At 47.9% G+C, this 17,602-nt stretch overlaps 1 protein-coding gene across 4 annotated transcripts in view; it reads right to left on the bottom strand.

Annotated features, from left to right (window-relative positions):
• Positions 1-17,602, bottom strand: part of NBAS (NBAS subunit of NRZ tethering complex) — a 243,145-nt gene that overhangs the window by 143,434 nt on the left and 82,109 nt on the right. For 3 of the 4 annotated variants that reach the window (XM_045844418.1, XM_045844421.1, XM_045844419.1), the window contains exons 22-25: positions 10,257-10,340; positions 6,485-6,638; positions 3,593-3,778; positions 1,716-1,889 (exon numbers count right to left, since the gene is read on the bottom strand). In XM_045844418.1, coding sequence (XP_045700374.1) covers positions 1,716-1,889; positions 3,593-3,778; positions 6,485-6,638; positions 10,257-10,340 — 598 coding nt within the window. The remainder of the gene's footprint in view (positions 1-1,715; positions 1,890-3,592; positions 3,779-6,484; positions 6,639-10,256; positions 10,341-17,602) is intronic. The other variant, XM_045844420.1, reaches the window with a different exon arrangement.

Genomic DNA, 17,602 nt, shown 5'->3' with positions numbered 1-17,602 from the left:
GGTTCCGCGGGTGAGGGGGTCTTAGGGAGCCGGGTCGTGAAGGACAGGTATTTTCTGCGTGCGGGAAAGGGGGCTGACCATCCCACACACGGGGACCGCCTGGGAGGACACAGAAGCCGGAGCAGCTCGGAGCCAGTGACCGGGTGCCTTCGCGGAGGGGAGGGGAGGGGAGCCGAGCAGGCAGCCTGGGGCAGACCACACAGAGCCTCCCGGGCGCTGCGGGAGCCCGGCCTTGCCCTGCAGGCCACGGTAGGCCACTGGAGGTTTTCCACAGACCGTGACATGATCGGATTTGCGTGGCGGAGAGGTAACACTGCAGAAATAGAGAAGCTGGATTGGAAAAAAAAATGCCTAGCAACACCGTTGTGCTCTCCTTTGATGTTTACATATTTCAAACGGCTATGTTTTATTCAAAAGGCACATGCTAAATTGCCAGGTAAAACAACAAAAAACCTGACTATGTACAAAGGATTTATAAGACTCTGTAAGGAAGAAGTATCACAAACAAGATTACTGACAAGAATTTCAAGTCACCTCCTTTCTTCCTCATAAAACATTCATATTCAATCCATCCTGCTTCTCACGCCGTGTTCTGCTGGCACTAGCAACCCAGCCCGCTCACAGGAGAGCGGCCAGGTTTAAAATCGGAATGCTCAGCCGTACCTGCACACTGCTTAGAGAAGATGGGAATCTGCGACAGCCAGCGGACAGGTGCATTTCTGACAGACAAGCCTTCCGGAAACCGAAGCACGGGTTGGGTGAACTGAGCAATGCATCCCTCTTACGGTAAGCATCCCGGTCTACGGCCACACACCCTGGAGGGCTGCAGACCGGACAGAGGCGGGCGCCAGGAGGCGCACTCCACCAGAATCCAGGTTGGGGAGGGGCCGTGCATGACTTCCCCCGAGTCCCCGCCTAAGGCTCGCCTCTCACTGCAAAGTCCCTCCAGTGGGAAGGGAGCCACCCGCTCCCGGACCAGTGTGTCTGACCAATGACTAAATTCAGGGGCTGTTTACTGTGGAGCCTACGCTGCGCTTCATGAAATCACTCACCACCAGCAATCTAAACAACTATCTGAGCCCAACAGAAATACAGAGTTGTAAATATAATAACCTTAGGCAAACAGAGTTATTAAGAATAATTACAAGATCTCTTTATGAGATCCTGAAGATTTTCATAAATATTTTGAAGGTCATCAAGGGAAGAAATCTTTTCTCCTGATACTGGTGTTTCGGTAGAGCATGCGGTTAAGAACGTAACTGGGAGACCAGAACGCTCGAATCCCCGGTGCCATGGCTCACTGTGTGACCCTGGGCAAAGGCGCCACCTCTGTACGTCACAGTGTCCTTTCCTGCAATATCAAATAATGAAAACATCTCTGCCTGTTAGGACCGTTAGAAGGAGACATGAGTTAACACTTACCACGCGCCTATCAACTGTTAAGTCTTTCTGGTACTGCCAGTCTCCCAAGTATCATACTCAACAAACTTTGGAGTAAGCCAACTGAAATAAACATAATTTTATGAACTTCCAAAAACAATTTTGGACTGAGCGGTTGAAACATTTTTCAAAAACTTAAATGACATCCATCTCCTTTTCCACTTAAAGGGAATTTACCTGCAAAGCCTATTATTAAAAAAAATTGATAAGTAAAACCTAATTCTGTAGGGGAGAAAACTGCAGATGTTTTCCAAGACATCAGAGTTTCTACTCACATCCGGTTTGGAATGCTGGAATATCTTCAGGGGCAGTTTTAAGTCCTCCTTGGCTAAGGTCACCAAATACTCTTTCAACAGCTCACTCGCCACACCAGGGGTCTGTTTCTCACAGCGGTGAAGAAAGGGAACCATCCACTGGTACGCGCTTGTCACGTACTTGTCCTCCGAACACTGAAAACGTAATTTAAAGACACACACACACACAAATTAGATCGAATACCTGCTTACTCCAGACTGCAGTTCTAGAACTCCCAGGTAATCAGACCGAGGTCCACGGTGGAAGCCCAACGCTTCCTACAATGGACGCTCCGGTCCCCTCACATGGAGACTCTGGAGGAGAAGAGCCTCCTCGCCCCGGGGCTCCGGGAGCTCAGAGCTGCAGCACCCCGCAGCCCCTCGCCTCGGCGCCTCCACCCGCTCTGGGCTCCCCCAGGGCCCAAGGCCGCTCAGGGAGGCTAACACTCTACCACCGCGTCGGAGGTCTTCCAGAGCAAGGCAGGGTCCTACCCCGTGGGGGTGCGTGCGGAGGGGGCGGGACGTAAAAACAGAGAAAGAGAGAGAGACCACAGACCAACAGAAAGTGTGAAACAAAAAACAACAACAACAGTGGAGCGGTTACCGCAGGGGAGGGGGCGCAGGCAGGGAGAAGAGGGTAAAGGAGGGTAAATGGTGACAGGAGGAGACCTGACTTTGGGTGGTGAGCACAACACAGTACACAGATGCTGGGTTTTACAAGAGTACACCTGAAACCTGTATCACTTTATTAGCCGAGGTCACCCCAACAAGCTCAATTGAAACTAACAGAAGAAACAGCAGAGCGATAGGCGGGTACAAGGAAGCCCCAGGAAGCAGCCACTTGAGAACAGCCTCATCCACACAACCCCAGTCTCTCCCTTCCTTTTCTCCTTCTTCCGTCTCGCTTTGTCCCCTTGCTCCACCTTCACAAAACTGCAGACGGCACATGTCACCCTACTCATCATCCCCCAAATCCCACAACCCCTCTCCCAGTTACCTACATTTCTTAAGAGGGGCCTTACATACAACACACATCAATTGCGCTGGCTGGACTAACAGAAAAGAAATTAGTAAGAAAAAGGGAAGGGAGCGGCAGAGGGAGAGGCAAAGCAGGCACCGATAAGAGGGAGAAAGAGGACAGGGGAGAGAGCTAAGAGAGAGAAAGGGAGGTGGAGAGAACCAGAGACGGGAAGGGTCGGGGGAGGAAAGACAGTGCCCCCTTGGCCCAGCGCCTCCCCCCCAGGCTGCCCCAGAGCAGAGGCCAGGAGAGCTGCGGGCAGCATGCGCCTCCTGCGCCCCCTCGTCCTCGAGTCGAGGATGTCTGTCCGCTCTGTGCACTGAGCAGAAGCCAGGTCCCAACCTGAGGAATGCACTTTCTCCCCAGGACGATCCCCCCAGGACCTAAGAATGGCCGGGCAAGGTCTCCTACACGCACTGACCCTGAAGCCAAGGTGCTCCCTTCACACAACCAGCCACCCCGCCTCTGGGCTCCAGTCATATTTTTTTTGAAGACCTTGAAATGTATGCACAGCTGTGAACTGTAACACAGTGAAGGATTAAACACGGATCCTAGAATGACAGCTGGCTGAGAAATAGGCCTCGCTGGGAGGGGGGGAAAAAAGGTTCCAAACAGATGAGTATGAATAAAGGCGAGCAGAGCACAAAAACAACCAAAAGAGTTCTGGATGCCTTCAGTACCTTATCCATAAAATTTTATATACATTTTTTTAACCAGTCAAAAAACCTTCCTTTATTTACGAAGTTCTCAGGTGTGAGGGACGTTTCATCTTTGGATTTGAGACATACATTAATCAAAGTGCACAGGGAATATTTTAAGAGAAAGTTAAAATAAAACCTACACTGTTCATCAGTAACCTTAGTTTTTCAATGTCTTCCATCTGCTGGAGTTCTTTCAGGGTCAGGGTTAAGTCACCGCCGGCTTCATAGACCAGAGTTTCCAGAGTAACCAAATTATCGCACAGAAGCAGCAGGCCGGGGATCCTCCGCTCCATGCCCAGTCGGACAAGGGACAGCGCGCAGTCCACCTGAAACGGAAAGGCGACGGGAAGACTCAGCGTGGCAGCTCTGCCGTACGTCCTCAAGTAAAAGAAAGCCTTCTTACAGAACCTAATTCTTGTCATCGATGTATATAAGATCGCACCAACAGCAATATACATTTCCATCATATGTACCACAATCAAACTGCTGCAAAAGAATCACATAATGTACAGGAGACTATGAAGGTAAAGATGGTAAGAGAAAGACAACCATCGTAAGGTCACAGGCCATTACAGTTTACAGAGCAGTTTTACATATATTTGTCTGTTTAATTCCAAAGTGAATGGTGTTTTAGAATCAAATAACTGACACTTGAAATGAAAGCAGGCTCTCCTGGGACGTAAAGAATTGTACCACAAACCCCAAGCCCTCACTGGATAAATTTCACCACTAGACACGTTTCCCTAAGCCAACAAAAATATTTTGCTAAAGGCATTCGCAGGCACTAAGGAGAAAGAAGTCCCACATCAATTAAATCTCTAAAAATGAAAAAGCTAAAACTATGTTAGATATCATTTTGATTGTAGTGTAAGCCGCATGAAACGCCAATACATGAAATGAAGCTAAAAAACAATACCTCCATTAGGAGTGTTTTTTACATCAATGAAAGAGATGAAATTAAGAACCACAGGCAGCTAAGCACCCTCAAACCACTCCATGCATTTGAGGTTCCTCTATGTTTTTTTTTCTTGACAGCTCATTTCTTTTTAGCACTGAGGAGTATCCCACTGTGCAGCTGTCCCCATGTTTGTTTATCCGCTCACCGACTAAGGGAGACCTTGGTTCATCAACTGTAACAAACACAGCATCAAACGCAGGATGCTGGTAACCAAGACAACTAGCGGGGCAGTGAAAGGGGGTGTGGGGGAGCTCTGTCCTTTCTACTCCAGCTTTCTACACACCTAAAATTCCTCTAAAAATAAACTAGTAATAAACCAAGTAAATAGGAACATAGATAAGTGTAAAAATGATCATTTACTCCACATTTCAGCATGGCCCTTTTTCTCTTTGTGTTACTGCTATTTTTTAAAAAAAATCCTGAATCATGACTGAAATTTGGGCTACAAAATATTTAAACAAACTGAGGAGTCATCCCTGATTATTTTAAATGCATCAGGGTGGCTGCCCAGCACTTTTTAGGATGAAAACTTTTTGAATTCTCAGTCCCAGCTCAAGTAACAGAACTACCTATAAATCAGCTATTCAGATGTATATGCAAATATACTCACACATGCATTTATCAGGCTCAGCTAAGAAACCACAAAGTGCTCAGACAAAACTGGTCTAAACCCCTTTCCTTGCTAGACAGAGACTCCAGTAAACTGCATGCATTTCCTGTAAATTGCATGATGCCGCTGGAATCCTAAAAGATGTCTAGCTACAAATCATACATTCACTTGCACAAAAATGCGCCTCGCTGGCTCACTGGAGAGCTTTCTCCATGAATTATTAGCAAGCGAGTTTCTCCTGTATTAGCAAAATAAGATGCCTTTGCTTAAAGTGACCGATGTGAACCAGTCACTGCCAGATGCATCATGTTGGTCCGAGACCGCAGCTCTCGGTGGAAGCAGACGGTCCGCCAGAGAAACCCAGAAACCTGAGGCCTTTCCGTCCGTCACGAGAATTAGTGGGACCCACTGACGTTAGGTGGGTGGAAGCCAGGAATGCCAGACGTCCCACAACGCGCTGGGCAGCCCACATACCGACTCGTTCTGAGTCCTGCCCACCTTTCATACGTCCTGGAAACCTGGTCACAGTGGTCAGAATCTGGGTCTGGACTTCATTTAATATTTGCACAAAATTCTTTTCTGTATGGTGTGATGTACACACAGAACATCCTGCAATGCAGCTACTATACAATCAAGGGGGGGAGGTTTGTTTTGTTTTGTGAAGAAGTTTATTATGAGTTGTTCCCATCCCAGAGAGCAATCTGCAGTCCTTAACCCCAACAACGCAACACACCCGAATCCACAACCTCAGCTGTCTTATTCCAAGAGATTCCCCGCTGCCTGTCTTCCCAGTGCAGCCACGGCCCGACATTTACAGATCTTATTTATCCTGTATGGTGCAGTCAAGTCATTGTATTGATTTTTTGGAAACTGTCTACTAAGAAGATGTCTATGATTTTCTCATCTGGATAATAAGTATCACAAAACATTTGCCGTGTTGAGCCTGAGGACCACTTGTTCAGGTTCCTGTATGTTGCTCTAAGCCATTAAGGTCTGTGCAGCTGTTCATTTTTTAGGCGGGCTCTGTAAGAAATGTTAGACAGAGACTGGACTGTGTCTGGCTTTGTCCCTGCACCCCTGAGCCAGCCGCTCACTCTGTCCTTTCTGCGGACCTTGTGCATCTGCCTACAGCACAGCAGATCCGACTCTGTGGTCTCCAGAGACCCCTTTCGTCACGACTGCATGAGGTTCTAAACATTTTCCGCTATGGCCCTTGACCATCTTCAAAAGCATGCAAAGTCAGTCATAAATACTCTTGGCCATCCCCGCAGAAGTTAGGTCTATAATATTTGTATTTGCTCTTTCATAAATAAAAAAGCCACAAAACTTTGTAGACAAAGCAGAAGTAAACAAAAGAAGTACTAACTAGTCTGTCACCCCTCACACACCGCCACGTGACCCCGGCAGCCACCCCAGGCACAGAATCCTGGGCACCGCGGGCGGCAGCGCTCACCGGGCCCTCACCTGCCGAGCGCAGTGCTCTATCTCCTCCGCTCTGGCCTGGTACCAGTCCATCGCCTGCTCCACTGTGAGCTGGGGCGTCTGGTACCTCAGCAGCTCGGGCTGCGCGGCGTACAGGAATTCACTTTCGTCCGGGAGGCTCGGCTCAACCACCGTTCTGTGGAGCCCAAAAGGAACAGTTAACGACTGGCTGGGATGCTGGGAAAAGTGTTATTTCCCAGGAGGGAGGGGGGGAGGGCGGCAGGGAGGGGCTTGCTTATAAGACAGGAAATGTGTGTGTGTTTTCCTACACGTGTGTGTGCACACTTACAAGATGAAGGGGACACTTGGCGGATGCCTAACTTACTCTCCTATTAGTTTTCCCAATTTAAAAAATCGGAGTGGACAATACATCAAAACAACTGTGCCACGAACCCATCAAATCAGTATCGGCAAAATGAAAACCGCCCTGGGACGCTTTTCCACAGCGCACGTGGCGGGGGGCCTGCCTGCGAGGGGCCCCCCAAGCCCAGAGGGACCTGTGGCGGCCGGCCAGGCCTGGCTGCGGAAGAACGCCCCCGGGGACTGCGGTGCAGATATAAATTAAGAAACCCTTGTTTTCCGTGTTCATAAAAATACACGGAAATAGGCCTTACCTACGCTGATAATACACCTTCAGTAGGTGTTAGCAACAGAGTACTACACTGGCATCTACACACTAGGGAACCAGTCTCCATCACTGGCCCTCAGGAGCAGACGAGAAGCATCTGGAAGAACGTGCTACTGAAACAACCTCGCAGAGATCACAAGTCTCGAGGAGAGTTTACGGGGATGATCCTGGCCTTCCGGGGTCCAGGACCACAAGAGGAACCACGTCAACTTAAACTGAGGTGTTTCGGAGAGACGCGTGGAAGAGGGCGCGCTCCTCTCGGGGCATCATCGGTCTCACAGCGTGAGCCGCAGCGGGCGACCCGGCTGGGACGGCCGCCGTCACAAGGCCACGGACCCTGGGGCCCAGGGCCCAAGCCGAAGCCCAAGTCCGCCACCAGAAGCGGTGGACCCTGTCTGACTCAGCGAGTGGAAAGGGGTCTAAGATTTGTTTTACTCACATGAAAAAAAATGGGAATAACAGTATGCAAGATACTCACAATGATATAAAGTGCACGGAGAACACTGGCTGGCCCAGAGCAGGCGCCTAATTTTTATTTGTGAGCATTATTTTCACTGGGGCCATTGGCAGTGGCAACGCAGGCCCAGACACAGCTCCCACAGACGGTGGGGCCTGCACCCACGGGCCTCAGACAACCGCTCACGCTGGCGATCGGTGGTCCTCCAGCCCGGTCTCACAACCGCCTGTGACGCTCTCCCCAAAACCTCCCCTTGGGAGCTGCCCCGCTGCGGCCGGGAGAAGGCCCCACGAGCAACCTGGAGAGCCTTCAGTGCAGCTAGCTGGCCTCCCCTCCCTCTGGCGTGATCCGAGAGAGCCTGGCCACTGGCTCCTTCCAGAATCTGCTTCCCTTCCATCCCAGCGCACCATCCTGTCTGATGTCTCCCACCTTCTGGCTGCACCGTCTCAGCCACCTTGGCTGGGAGCTCCTCCTCCAGCCCAGAGCTGAAGAGTAGCTCTTCCGTGCACTCAGTCCCGCCCTCCCCTCGGTCCACACTCTCTCTGGGCCCCCCCTTACGACTATAAAATATAAGTCAGCACAGACCTCACAACTGCCACATTTTACCCCTCTCGGGACTTCACTCGGAGGCTCCCAAGTCTCCCAATTTGCTGCCCAGATGTTTCACGGGCACTTACTTCCACCGCCTCCAGACCAAAATTGAACCTGTGACAACCTCGGGTGACACCGTCAGCGGTTCAAACACAGAACCCTGATGCCATCATCCCCCGTCCACCTTTATAGCTTGTGATCTGCCGTGAAATAGTCCAGCCTCATCCGGGTGCCCCATCCCCCTTGGGCTCTGCACTCTTCAACCACGTGTCTGATTTTCAGTCCCTGATGGGGGCCTTGGCCTCAGCTTCCCAGGCCCTCTCCCGCTTACATGCAGAACACTCCCTCCCCCGAGAGAGCTTATTTGTCCTTCGAACCTCAGCTTTCAGGCCGCACCCCCAGAAGCTCTCCCTGGCCCCCACCATGCACAGATGTCCCTGTTCCAGGCTCCCAGGCCCCAGCCTTCCCTCCACAGCACTCAGGACACCGGAGCTACTTGTCCCCCAGGTGACACCCTGCTCGAGGCCAGGACTGCACTGGGTTTTCTCCCTTCGGTGCGCTTGAACCTGACAGAGCACAGACACTCGTGGAATGACTAAGCAACAAGAGATAGTCTGTCCTACTGACATTCTGTACTGTCTTCAAAGGCATCTTTTCCTCTGCCAAACTTTCCCTGGCGTTTCATTTTGATAGCCCTGGGAGTTCCAGCACAGCAACTTCTACTCCCATTTGAGCTCGAGCTGTGCTTGGCCTGAGATGAAATGCCCTCAATCACGCCTTTTCTCCACCTGCTAGAAGGCTACACGGCACCCGCTAAGGAGAGCTGGGAAGCACCGGGCGACTGGGGCGGGTGCCCTGCTGTGCCACCCCGTCCAAAGGCCCACCCACGCTGAGAGAACTGTGGGCAACAGTGTCACCACCCCTTTCCCCACGACCACACCCCCCATCAGTCAACTCCCCCGTTTTCAACGCATCCGCCCCTTTAAACCCTCATGACAACTGCTAAGTAAAGACTTCTATTAAACGCGGCTGATAAATACCATGCATGAAGCTCCACTTTCTCCTGACAGCTCCCCGGAAATGGCAGTAAAAGATTTTCAACGGGGGGTCGGGGAGCAGGGAGGGGGCCGTAAACATTCGAGGAAGAACAGGGTATGGGGAGTAAAAATAAACTAAACCATTATTTTGCCTCCTGGGGTGTTCACAGATAATAGCCAGAATTTAAAAACCCAAAAATAGCTGCACAATCACGCTATTCAGAGACAGGGCGTGAGCGCCCAAACAACCGTCTGCGAGAACTGGGAGTAGCTGCCTCTCGTGAGCAGAACACAAAGGAAGGGGAACAAAGGGCTCTGGGTTCGGGGTTTTGCTCTTTTGGAAACAAGCTGCTTTAAACAGAGTTCCGACGCTCAGAACACAAACCGCCGCGAAGCGCCCCAGTTTTCGGCCGCATCACCCCACCCGCACACGCGTCTCACGTCCAGGAATCGGGTGGTCCTCTCGCTCAGGTCGTGAGCCCACAGAGTAAGCCTCCGACCTCACGTGGGGAGAACACGCAAGGGGCGCTGGTGGAGGAGTACTTACGTTAAGGGCCGGGAGACAAAGGGAGTCAAATGTGCCCCAGGAGGCCCTTGCAGCCCCACGCCTGACCGCCCACCCTCCTCCGCAGGACGTCCGGCCTCCACGTTCCGGGCTTCCCAAGGGAAACCGTGTAGAAATGGAACGGAACCAAGAGCCAAACCGCACGCATAGCGTTAGCCACCACCACGGAAAACGTCTGTGTGTGTGTCAAACGCCGAGAGCAAGCACCTCAAGACCGAAGAGCTGTTGTACAAGGTTAACTTTTGTAATAACTCCTTTGTAGTGTTTCATATCTTTCCCATTCAAACGATTTTAACTTCACTGAGTCATGTCGAGGTTTTTTAAAAAAAAAAAACTTCACTCCAACTCTCTAAATCAAGACCCCCACATCGGGACGGCGCTCCCACAGCATGCCCCACCCTCACAGGGCCGCCCGCTGGCCCCTCCCCCAGGGACAGGAAGCTCCCCCCCGCCGGGGCTGGCTGGCTCACTCTTACCTGCATGCAGCCTCCTCGCACCAATCTTTGTCGCGGTGTTTTCGTTCGTGCCAAGGAATGATCATCAAGGAATCGCCGCTATAACTTAAATAAAAAAAAATACATAAGCATTTAAAACACACATCATCTCAATGGCTATACTAGGAACGTGTAGCAACAGGTCTCTATAACTTTAAATCTCCAAGATGCATGTTTACGATATGTTAAGCGGTACATGATAAAATACGTAAATGGAAAACATCAAACTGCAGATCTCTCTGCTACCATAAAATGGCTCAAAAAGAAAAGGAGAATTTAAAAAAAAACTGTCAAGGAACCAAAGGGTGGTGGTTTGGGTACGTGTTCATCCACACTCACTAAAACATTTACCCAGAGCCCTCATTTCATGCTCTTAATACCAGCAGCACACGTGGTCCCCTGCCCGCAAAAAGCCGACAATCTCACTTCCTGTGACCACGAGGAGTAACCCCCAGCTACGTGTGCACGCATAAGGCACTTCGACTGTGGCTACTGAAACTAAGAAAGGGATTTTTTTAAAAGATTTTATTTATTTATTTTTAGAGAGGGAAGAGAGGTAGAGAGAGAAACATCAATGTGCGGTTGCCGGGGGTTATGGCCTGCAACCCAGGCATGTGCCCCGGCTGGGAATCGAACCTGCGACACTTTGGTTCGCAGCCCGCGCTCAATCCACTGAGCTACGCCAGCCAGGGCGGGATTTTTAATGTCTGAATTAATCTTAGTTAAAATTTCAACAGCCGCGTGTGGCTAATGGCTACTAGGTTGGAGTCCACAGACAGAGAGCACAGGGAAGGGCAAGAGTAAAACGACTTTGCAGCTTAAAAATATCACTGAAAAGTAACAGGAGAAGCGGGAAGAGACAGAGGACCAGTGAGATGCACCGGGAATACACTAAAAAGGGACAGCGAGGAGAAGACAGTGAGTGCGGCAGGGACCCCGCAGAGGCGGAGGCGGCAGAACCCTGTGCTGCGGTCGGGAGGCGGGGACACAGAAAGCATCCGTCCTTTCAGAAGCATGCAGCCTTGGTCAGGTGACTCTTTTGGGGGTGGGGGCCGGGCGAGGGACGTGATTCTCTTTTTGTTTTGTTTTGTTTTTCTTTTGGCACACAACTTTCTAAAGGGAAGCACTTCCAACATTATCTGTAAGGTCCCATGAGCTCCCACAACCCAAGAACCCGTGAAAACAATGGAAACATTCTGCATTAAAAATAAAGACAAAAACTGAAAAAGCACATTTCAATTGCCTTCTTTTCTCGTTCAAGGAGACATTCTCACATTTCTGAGTGTCAATAGGAACATTTTCCTAAAATTTACCAAGCCGCCAGAGAAAGAATTACACTTCTGTGTATTATTAGGTTATGTTTTGGACTCTGATCCTACTAGGCTATCAATCACGCCTTGCACAGGGAAGAATTCAAGAACGTTTGAAAATTATGTCGATGACGTGCTCGGTCCTCACGCACAAGGAGAGCTGCCTTGGAGGGCTGGGAAGGGGAAGGGGCAGGGGAAGCCCGGGGTGGGCAGTGCTGGACACCGGCCCCTGCGGGATGTCCCGCTGCGGGTGCGGGCGGGCTGCCCAGAGTCAGGGCTGCCCGTCAGACACACACAAGAAGAGAGTTACCACACCCCATTTCTAAAACACAGCATTCCGCCCCCTTTTTAGCTAGCATGGAACACCTAGCTGTGTACTGGAGACACACTTTTGAAGGCATTTGAGTTCAGATTTTTAAGTTTCTGAGTTATACAGATGATTCTTTAGAAAGAAGGCCACAATCATACCATTTCATCTGTCACCAAGTGAAAGACTATTTTATTTTCTTCCTTGTCAATAACTAGTACTTTATCTCGGACCACTGGGATGAAAATTTAAAAAAGGACAATTGGACACAACAATGACAATGCTCACTCTTCCAACAGAAGAATCAATTATAGCGGTAAATTAAGGAAGCTGGAAAAACAGTAAAACTAGCAAAGTATCACTGCCTTTTCAAATTAATGCAGATAGAGTTGCACAAGCTACACAAAAAATAGTCTAAGAGAATTTTAGAAAAATGTATCACAGGCCCGGTCGAGATTTATATTCCTACACAAAGTACATATTAGACACAAGGGTTATTACTAAAATGATTAGTAGTGGCGTGGGACCCTCAGCAAAATAATATTTTATCTGGTACTCACACAGACTAGGAAGTTGTAAAATTTGTTAAAGTTCACCGAACAGAATTGGGTAAGAAAACACACCGATTTTTATGAGAATGCACATTAAGGACAAGTTCCGCTAGGAGGCCTACTCCAAAAGGTAGGCCTGAAGAGTCCTAGGTTCATATAAAGTGTTTTTGCTACATTTTCATTTTCAAAGCATGCACAATCTAATGTTTCTAAATGTGCTAATCACCACTGAAAACAGTACTAGAAGTGTATCAGTGATGGTCTGCAACCATAATAACCTTTAACATTCACTGATCTCTTACTATGGAGCAGACAGGATAAAATGCCTTTAACCTATATAAAACCTCATTGAGTCCTACTAACTTAATGTAGTAGACGATGTTATCTTTTCACGGGATGATGAGAAAACCTGAGGCCCAGGGTGAACCTGTCCTATAAAGCTAGCAGATGGCAGAGCTACGTGTTAAACACACAACCGGAAAGTCGGCGCCCGAAGCTGGAGTTTCCAGCCAGCACACACTGCCGCCTCTGGACAGGACAGGGGACTGCCTTCCTCGCCCCCAAACACAAATCCAGCCTCACTTCCAGCACCCCTCTGCCTCCTCATACACGAGAGCCACCAGGTCCGATTTGTGAACAGCAGAGAGAAGGCAATTTGTGCCTTCCCAACATTTCACACAAACAGCCCAATAAGGACCATTTACAAACACACTTAAAGGGTACATTTAAATTAAGATAGAAGACCAATCTCAACAGCAGTAGGCTGCTTACTAGTCTAAAGAAACCAACCTCTACCAAACACAGCTCGACCTTCAGTTCAGTTTGATCATCGACGGTTATGAAGAAAACAAACAAACAAAAAACCTTTCTGCTCTTTCAGTTTCTCACACAAGGTTTCTATAAAGCAAATCAGTTTAAAACCAACTTCGACCCTGACTGGCGTAGCTCAGTGGATTGAGTGCGGACTGCGAACCAAAGTGCTGCAGGTTCGATTCCCAGTCAGGGCACATGCCTGGGTTGCAGGCCATGGCCCCCAGCAACCGCACATGGATGTTTCTCTCTCTCTTTCTCCCTCCCTTCCCTCTCTAAAAAATAAATAAATAAAATCTTAAAAAAAAAAAAAAACAACTTCGGGAGTTTGAAATGCTTGCTATAAAAACACCGCATGTTCTCGGTCGTGCTACAAACGACAGTGTTGAATTAACAAGCAGAGCCTCACCCCCAGCCGGCTGGGGTATGGAATCCTCCAGGGCGGGATTTTCGTTTGTTTTGTCTGTTGCCACCTCCCTGGCACCCGAAACAGTACCTGGCATTTAGCAGACTCTGAAATCCTGTGTGTCAGCTGAATTAATTAACCAACAGCATAACAGAGGGTTTCTTTAAGTGATCTCATGAGTATCACAAACATGCAAAATTGGGATAGAGCAATGAAAAGGGACGGTTTTGTTCATTTAAAAAACAAGTATGTCACGGAAGTGCATTTATTTACATGAAACGTGCAGATCCGAGCGAATGAGAACAAGAATGCTTTCCTAATTCAGATTACGAAACTGATGGAAGCGAGCTGGGCTCGTGATGGCACGCAACCCAGACAGGGCACGTGCCATACACCTCACGGGAGTGGGGATTCCTGAACGCACGTGTATTTATTTCCCTGCATCTCACCGCACGCCACATTTCAAAAAAATTGGTTAGTTCTCTCATTGCCTTCTTAAAAAAAACACCCAAATTTGAGCTACTTATTCTTTCATGAGGAAAGCAGAATGATAGAATGCTTCATAAAATTCAGAGAAAACCTCTCTCATTCATTCTGTTCACAACAAAAATAGTAGTCACTTAAATTAATCACTAGATGGATCGAGTTAAATGGTAGTTCAGAAAAAAACCTAGAAAACATACTGCTTCCTTCTAAAGCACTGTAGAAAGTTTGGCTAACAACAAAACTTCCACTTTGCATCTAAAATTCTATATGCAAACATAAAACAACATGCGCATATTTTAGCTCACCTTTTTCCCTATTGTTTTCACACTCTGCTTGGGAAGTCTGAAAATTTCAATACGTCATCCCCATTAAAAAGAGGAAGTACATGGTAAACCTAAATTACCTCTTCACAAAATAATGACTGCCTTTGCTTAATTTTAGGATGCTTTATATTAGAACCCTGTTCATTGTTTTATTCCAAATAATAAACTTTGCTGGCTTCATTTGAAGCTAACATTGATCAGTCAGCGGGAAAGGAGTAAGTTCTGTTAAGTTCAACCATTCTCTCACCCATTATTTCTCACACTAATTGTTTTAGTTCAAAGAAATTTTTATCAAGAATAAACTAACAAAAGTCCTTTCAGTCGTGTTCTATGCCTGGGAAACAAAAGGCTACATAGTGTGTCACGGCTAAATGGCCACCTTCCAGGCACTGGTTTTAAGATGTGGAGTTATATACATTCCTGTTATCAGCCTAGAAGAGAATGTTCTGGTAAATGAAGGACGAAAAATACTAATTTGGGCCTACACTATTATTACCATCACTGAACAGGTCCCACTCAACGGGAAACCAATCAAAAAGCTGGTTTATCACTCAGAACGCCAAGACGGAAAAAACGACCTGAAGGCACCCAATCGGAGTTCTCTTCTGGACCACGGGAATTCAATTTCATCAATAAGATGCTCAGAAAAGGGAGCGGAGACTAATAACCAGGATTCTCAGAGGTCAGCAAGGTGTGAAGAAGGCACAGGTGAAACCTCCTCCTCCTCCGGGCCCTGGGGCGCGGCTGCTCCCTCCCTGCAGCAGGATGGTGCCTTCGTAGTGCCCGCCTTGAATGAAGGGAGACCAGCAAATGCCTTCTTGAATCCTGACCCATCATAATCACAAGTTCATGCTTAAAAGTCTCACCTCTGTGTCAGGACTATGACTCCACGGTCGGCCAAGTGACTCAATCTGCCTGTGCTTCCACTTCCTCATTAGTTATAAAGCAATAATGATAGTTTTAACCTCGCCTGGACTTGGGGAGGATCAAGTTAGTTGGCACACACAGAGCCTTTAGAAGAGAGTCTGGTACGTGTCAAGTGTTCAACCATCATACAGAGCATCATTATTATGAATACCAACAAGGAGGCTGCTCAGGGTCGTGAAATACTGGGTCACCCAAAAAGTCTGTTTAATTTTTCCACCTGACAGCTCTAGTAGCGCTTAGCTGTCTTTTAACTTCATTCGAAACAGTTTTGTTACATTGAATTGTGACAGCTGTCATACCAGCATGCATTTTTTTTAAGTTATCAAAATTGGTAAATTTTTGTGCAGACACTTTAATAGTGAAGATGGAATACACACCATTTTCAGCATATTATGCTTTATTATTTCAATAAAGTTAAAAATGCAGCTGACATGCAAAAAAGAATTGTGCAGCGTATAGAGAAGGTGCTGTGACTGATCGAACCTGTCAAAAGTGGTTTGCAATGTTTCCTGGTACTATTGACATTTTGGCCAAATAATTCTTTGCTGTGGGGCTGCCCTATGCACTGGAAGACGTTTAGCAGCACCCCTGGCCTCCACCCACTAGAAGCCAATAGCGGGAGACAGCCGACGTACTCAAAATTTCTAAATCAATGAAGTTATTGGTGAAAATGAAAAACGTGTCTTTCATTTTACAGAAAGAAAGCACATGGACTTTTTGGTCAGCCCAACAGAAAAAAACCACGGGCTGGTTGGCACAGCAGAATCTCCTTTATGCTGATAAGTCACACCGTTTGAATAACCATGTCAATGGTTACAAATACCCAACAGCTGTGATGAACTCTGCAGACGCCGTCCCAAGTACCTGGCACCTGTCCAATGCCGTGAACGGTAATAAGAAAATGTGATGGAAAAAAATGGAGGAAAATGTGATAAGCTGATGAGCTGATTTATGAAGTAAAATAAGTAATAATTTCCCCAAGGCAAGCTCTCTGTCCCAAATGCTTAAAACTAAGTTTCAAATTATACTTTGAAGCAAGAGCAAAGGATAATTTGAGTATTTCTGAGAACCAGTTTGTGGAATCATTCATGTTTAAGGAGCAGCCACAGACCCCGGCGGAGAACCATGTGATTCTTCGGAAACGTACGTTCAAGGCTGAGAACGGCGGCCCTTCACAAGGCATTTCCAGTACACAACACGGGGCAACAGATGAGCAGAGACGCCGATGGTGTGAAGACTGGCCCACGTCACGGCCACCATCACCTGCCCTGTGGAGGGATGACGACCCCATGTTTGAAGAAGGGACACTGAAGGCTGTCGGAACAATACAGATGATTGATGTGCCTGCTGTAGGAAAAGTGGCTATGGGAAGTAAAAGGCATCCTCAAACCCAGTTTCAGTGGCTTACACTTTAACAACGAAAAGCTGAAATGAACAACATAAAAAAAAATTTCCCCACGCGAAACATTTATGTAGTAAGTAACCTTTACGCTCACATTTGGTGCTATGCACGTAAGAAATATTTATAAATGCATATGTTGTACTTTATTTTTGTGATGTTTCTCATATTTATAATGTCACGCCTATGAAAATCATGGGCTCAACTTAAAATTGATGGATCACAACTTTCGGTTATAGTACATAAACTGCAGGTGCAGTGTCGCCAGCATTTCATCCAGTGGCAGAGAGTGCGCATTAAACGGGATGGCACTCCAAGATCTGGGGTCTCGGAGTGCCCTAAGGGCTGATGAGGACCATCCCCGTGCTGGGGGTGCATGTCCGCAACCGCCAGAAGGGAAGTGAGCAGTATGGGAACTATCCGGCCAATTCCACCCGTTCCCTGCTACTGGGACTGACACAGAACCAGCAGAGAGAAGGAGAACAAGGCCCTCATTTCATATGACTTGAAGACAACCAGAACCTGACAAATCTCCTCTGGACTATCAATTAAAGCAGAAGAAGCGCCCAGGACAAAGACAAAAGTAGCTGAGATCTGCATTCATCAACTGCAAACTAGTGAAACGTACCAAAATGTTTGTGCGCGATAACATGCATTACAAACCTTGACCTTATGGGGGCTGTCGTGCTAATGGGTTTGAAGAAAAGGATTAGAGAGAAAGAATATTCTTATCTCCCTTTTATTCATATTGCCAAATAAAACAGCAGACATAATGTCTACACAAACCCCCAGCCACGGGAAGACTGACT

This window comes from Phyllostomus hastatus, unplaced genomic scaffold (genome assembly GCF_019186645.2).
Source record: "Phyllostomus hastatus isolate PE091 unplaced genomic scaffold, TTU_PhHast_1.1 phas_contig_402, whole genome shotgun sequence".
Taxonomy (NCBI): domain Eukaryota; kingdom Metazoa; phylum Chordata; class Mammalia; order Chiroptera; family Phyllostomidae; genus Phyllostomus; species Phyllostomus hastatus.
The sequence above is the reverse complement of the archived record's forward strand: the minus strand, read 5'-3'. Positions and strand labels throughout refer to the sequence as shown.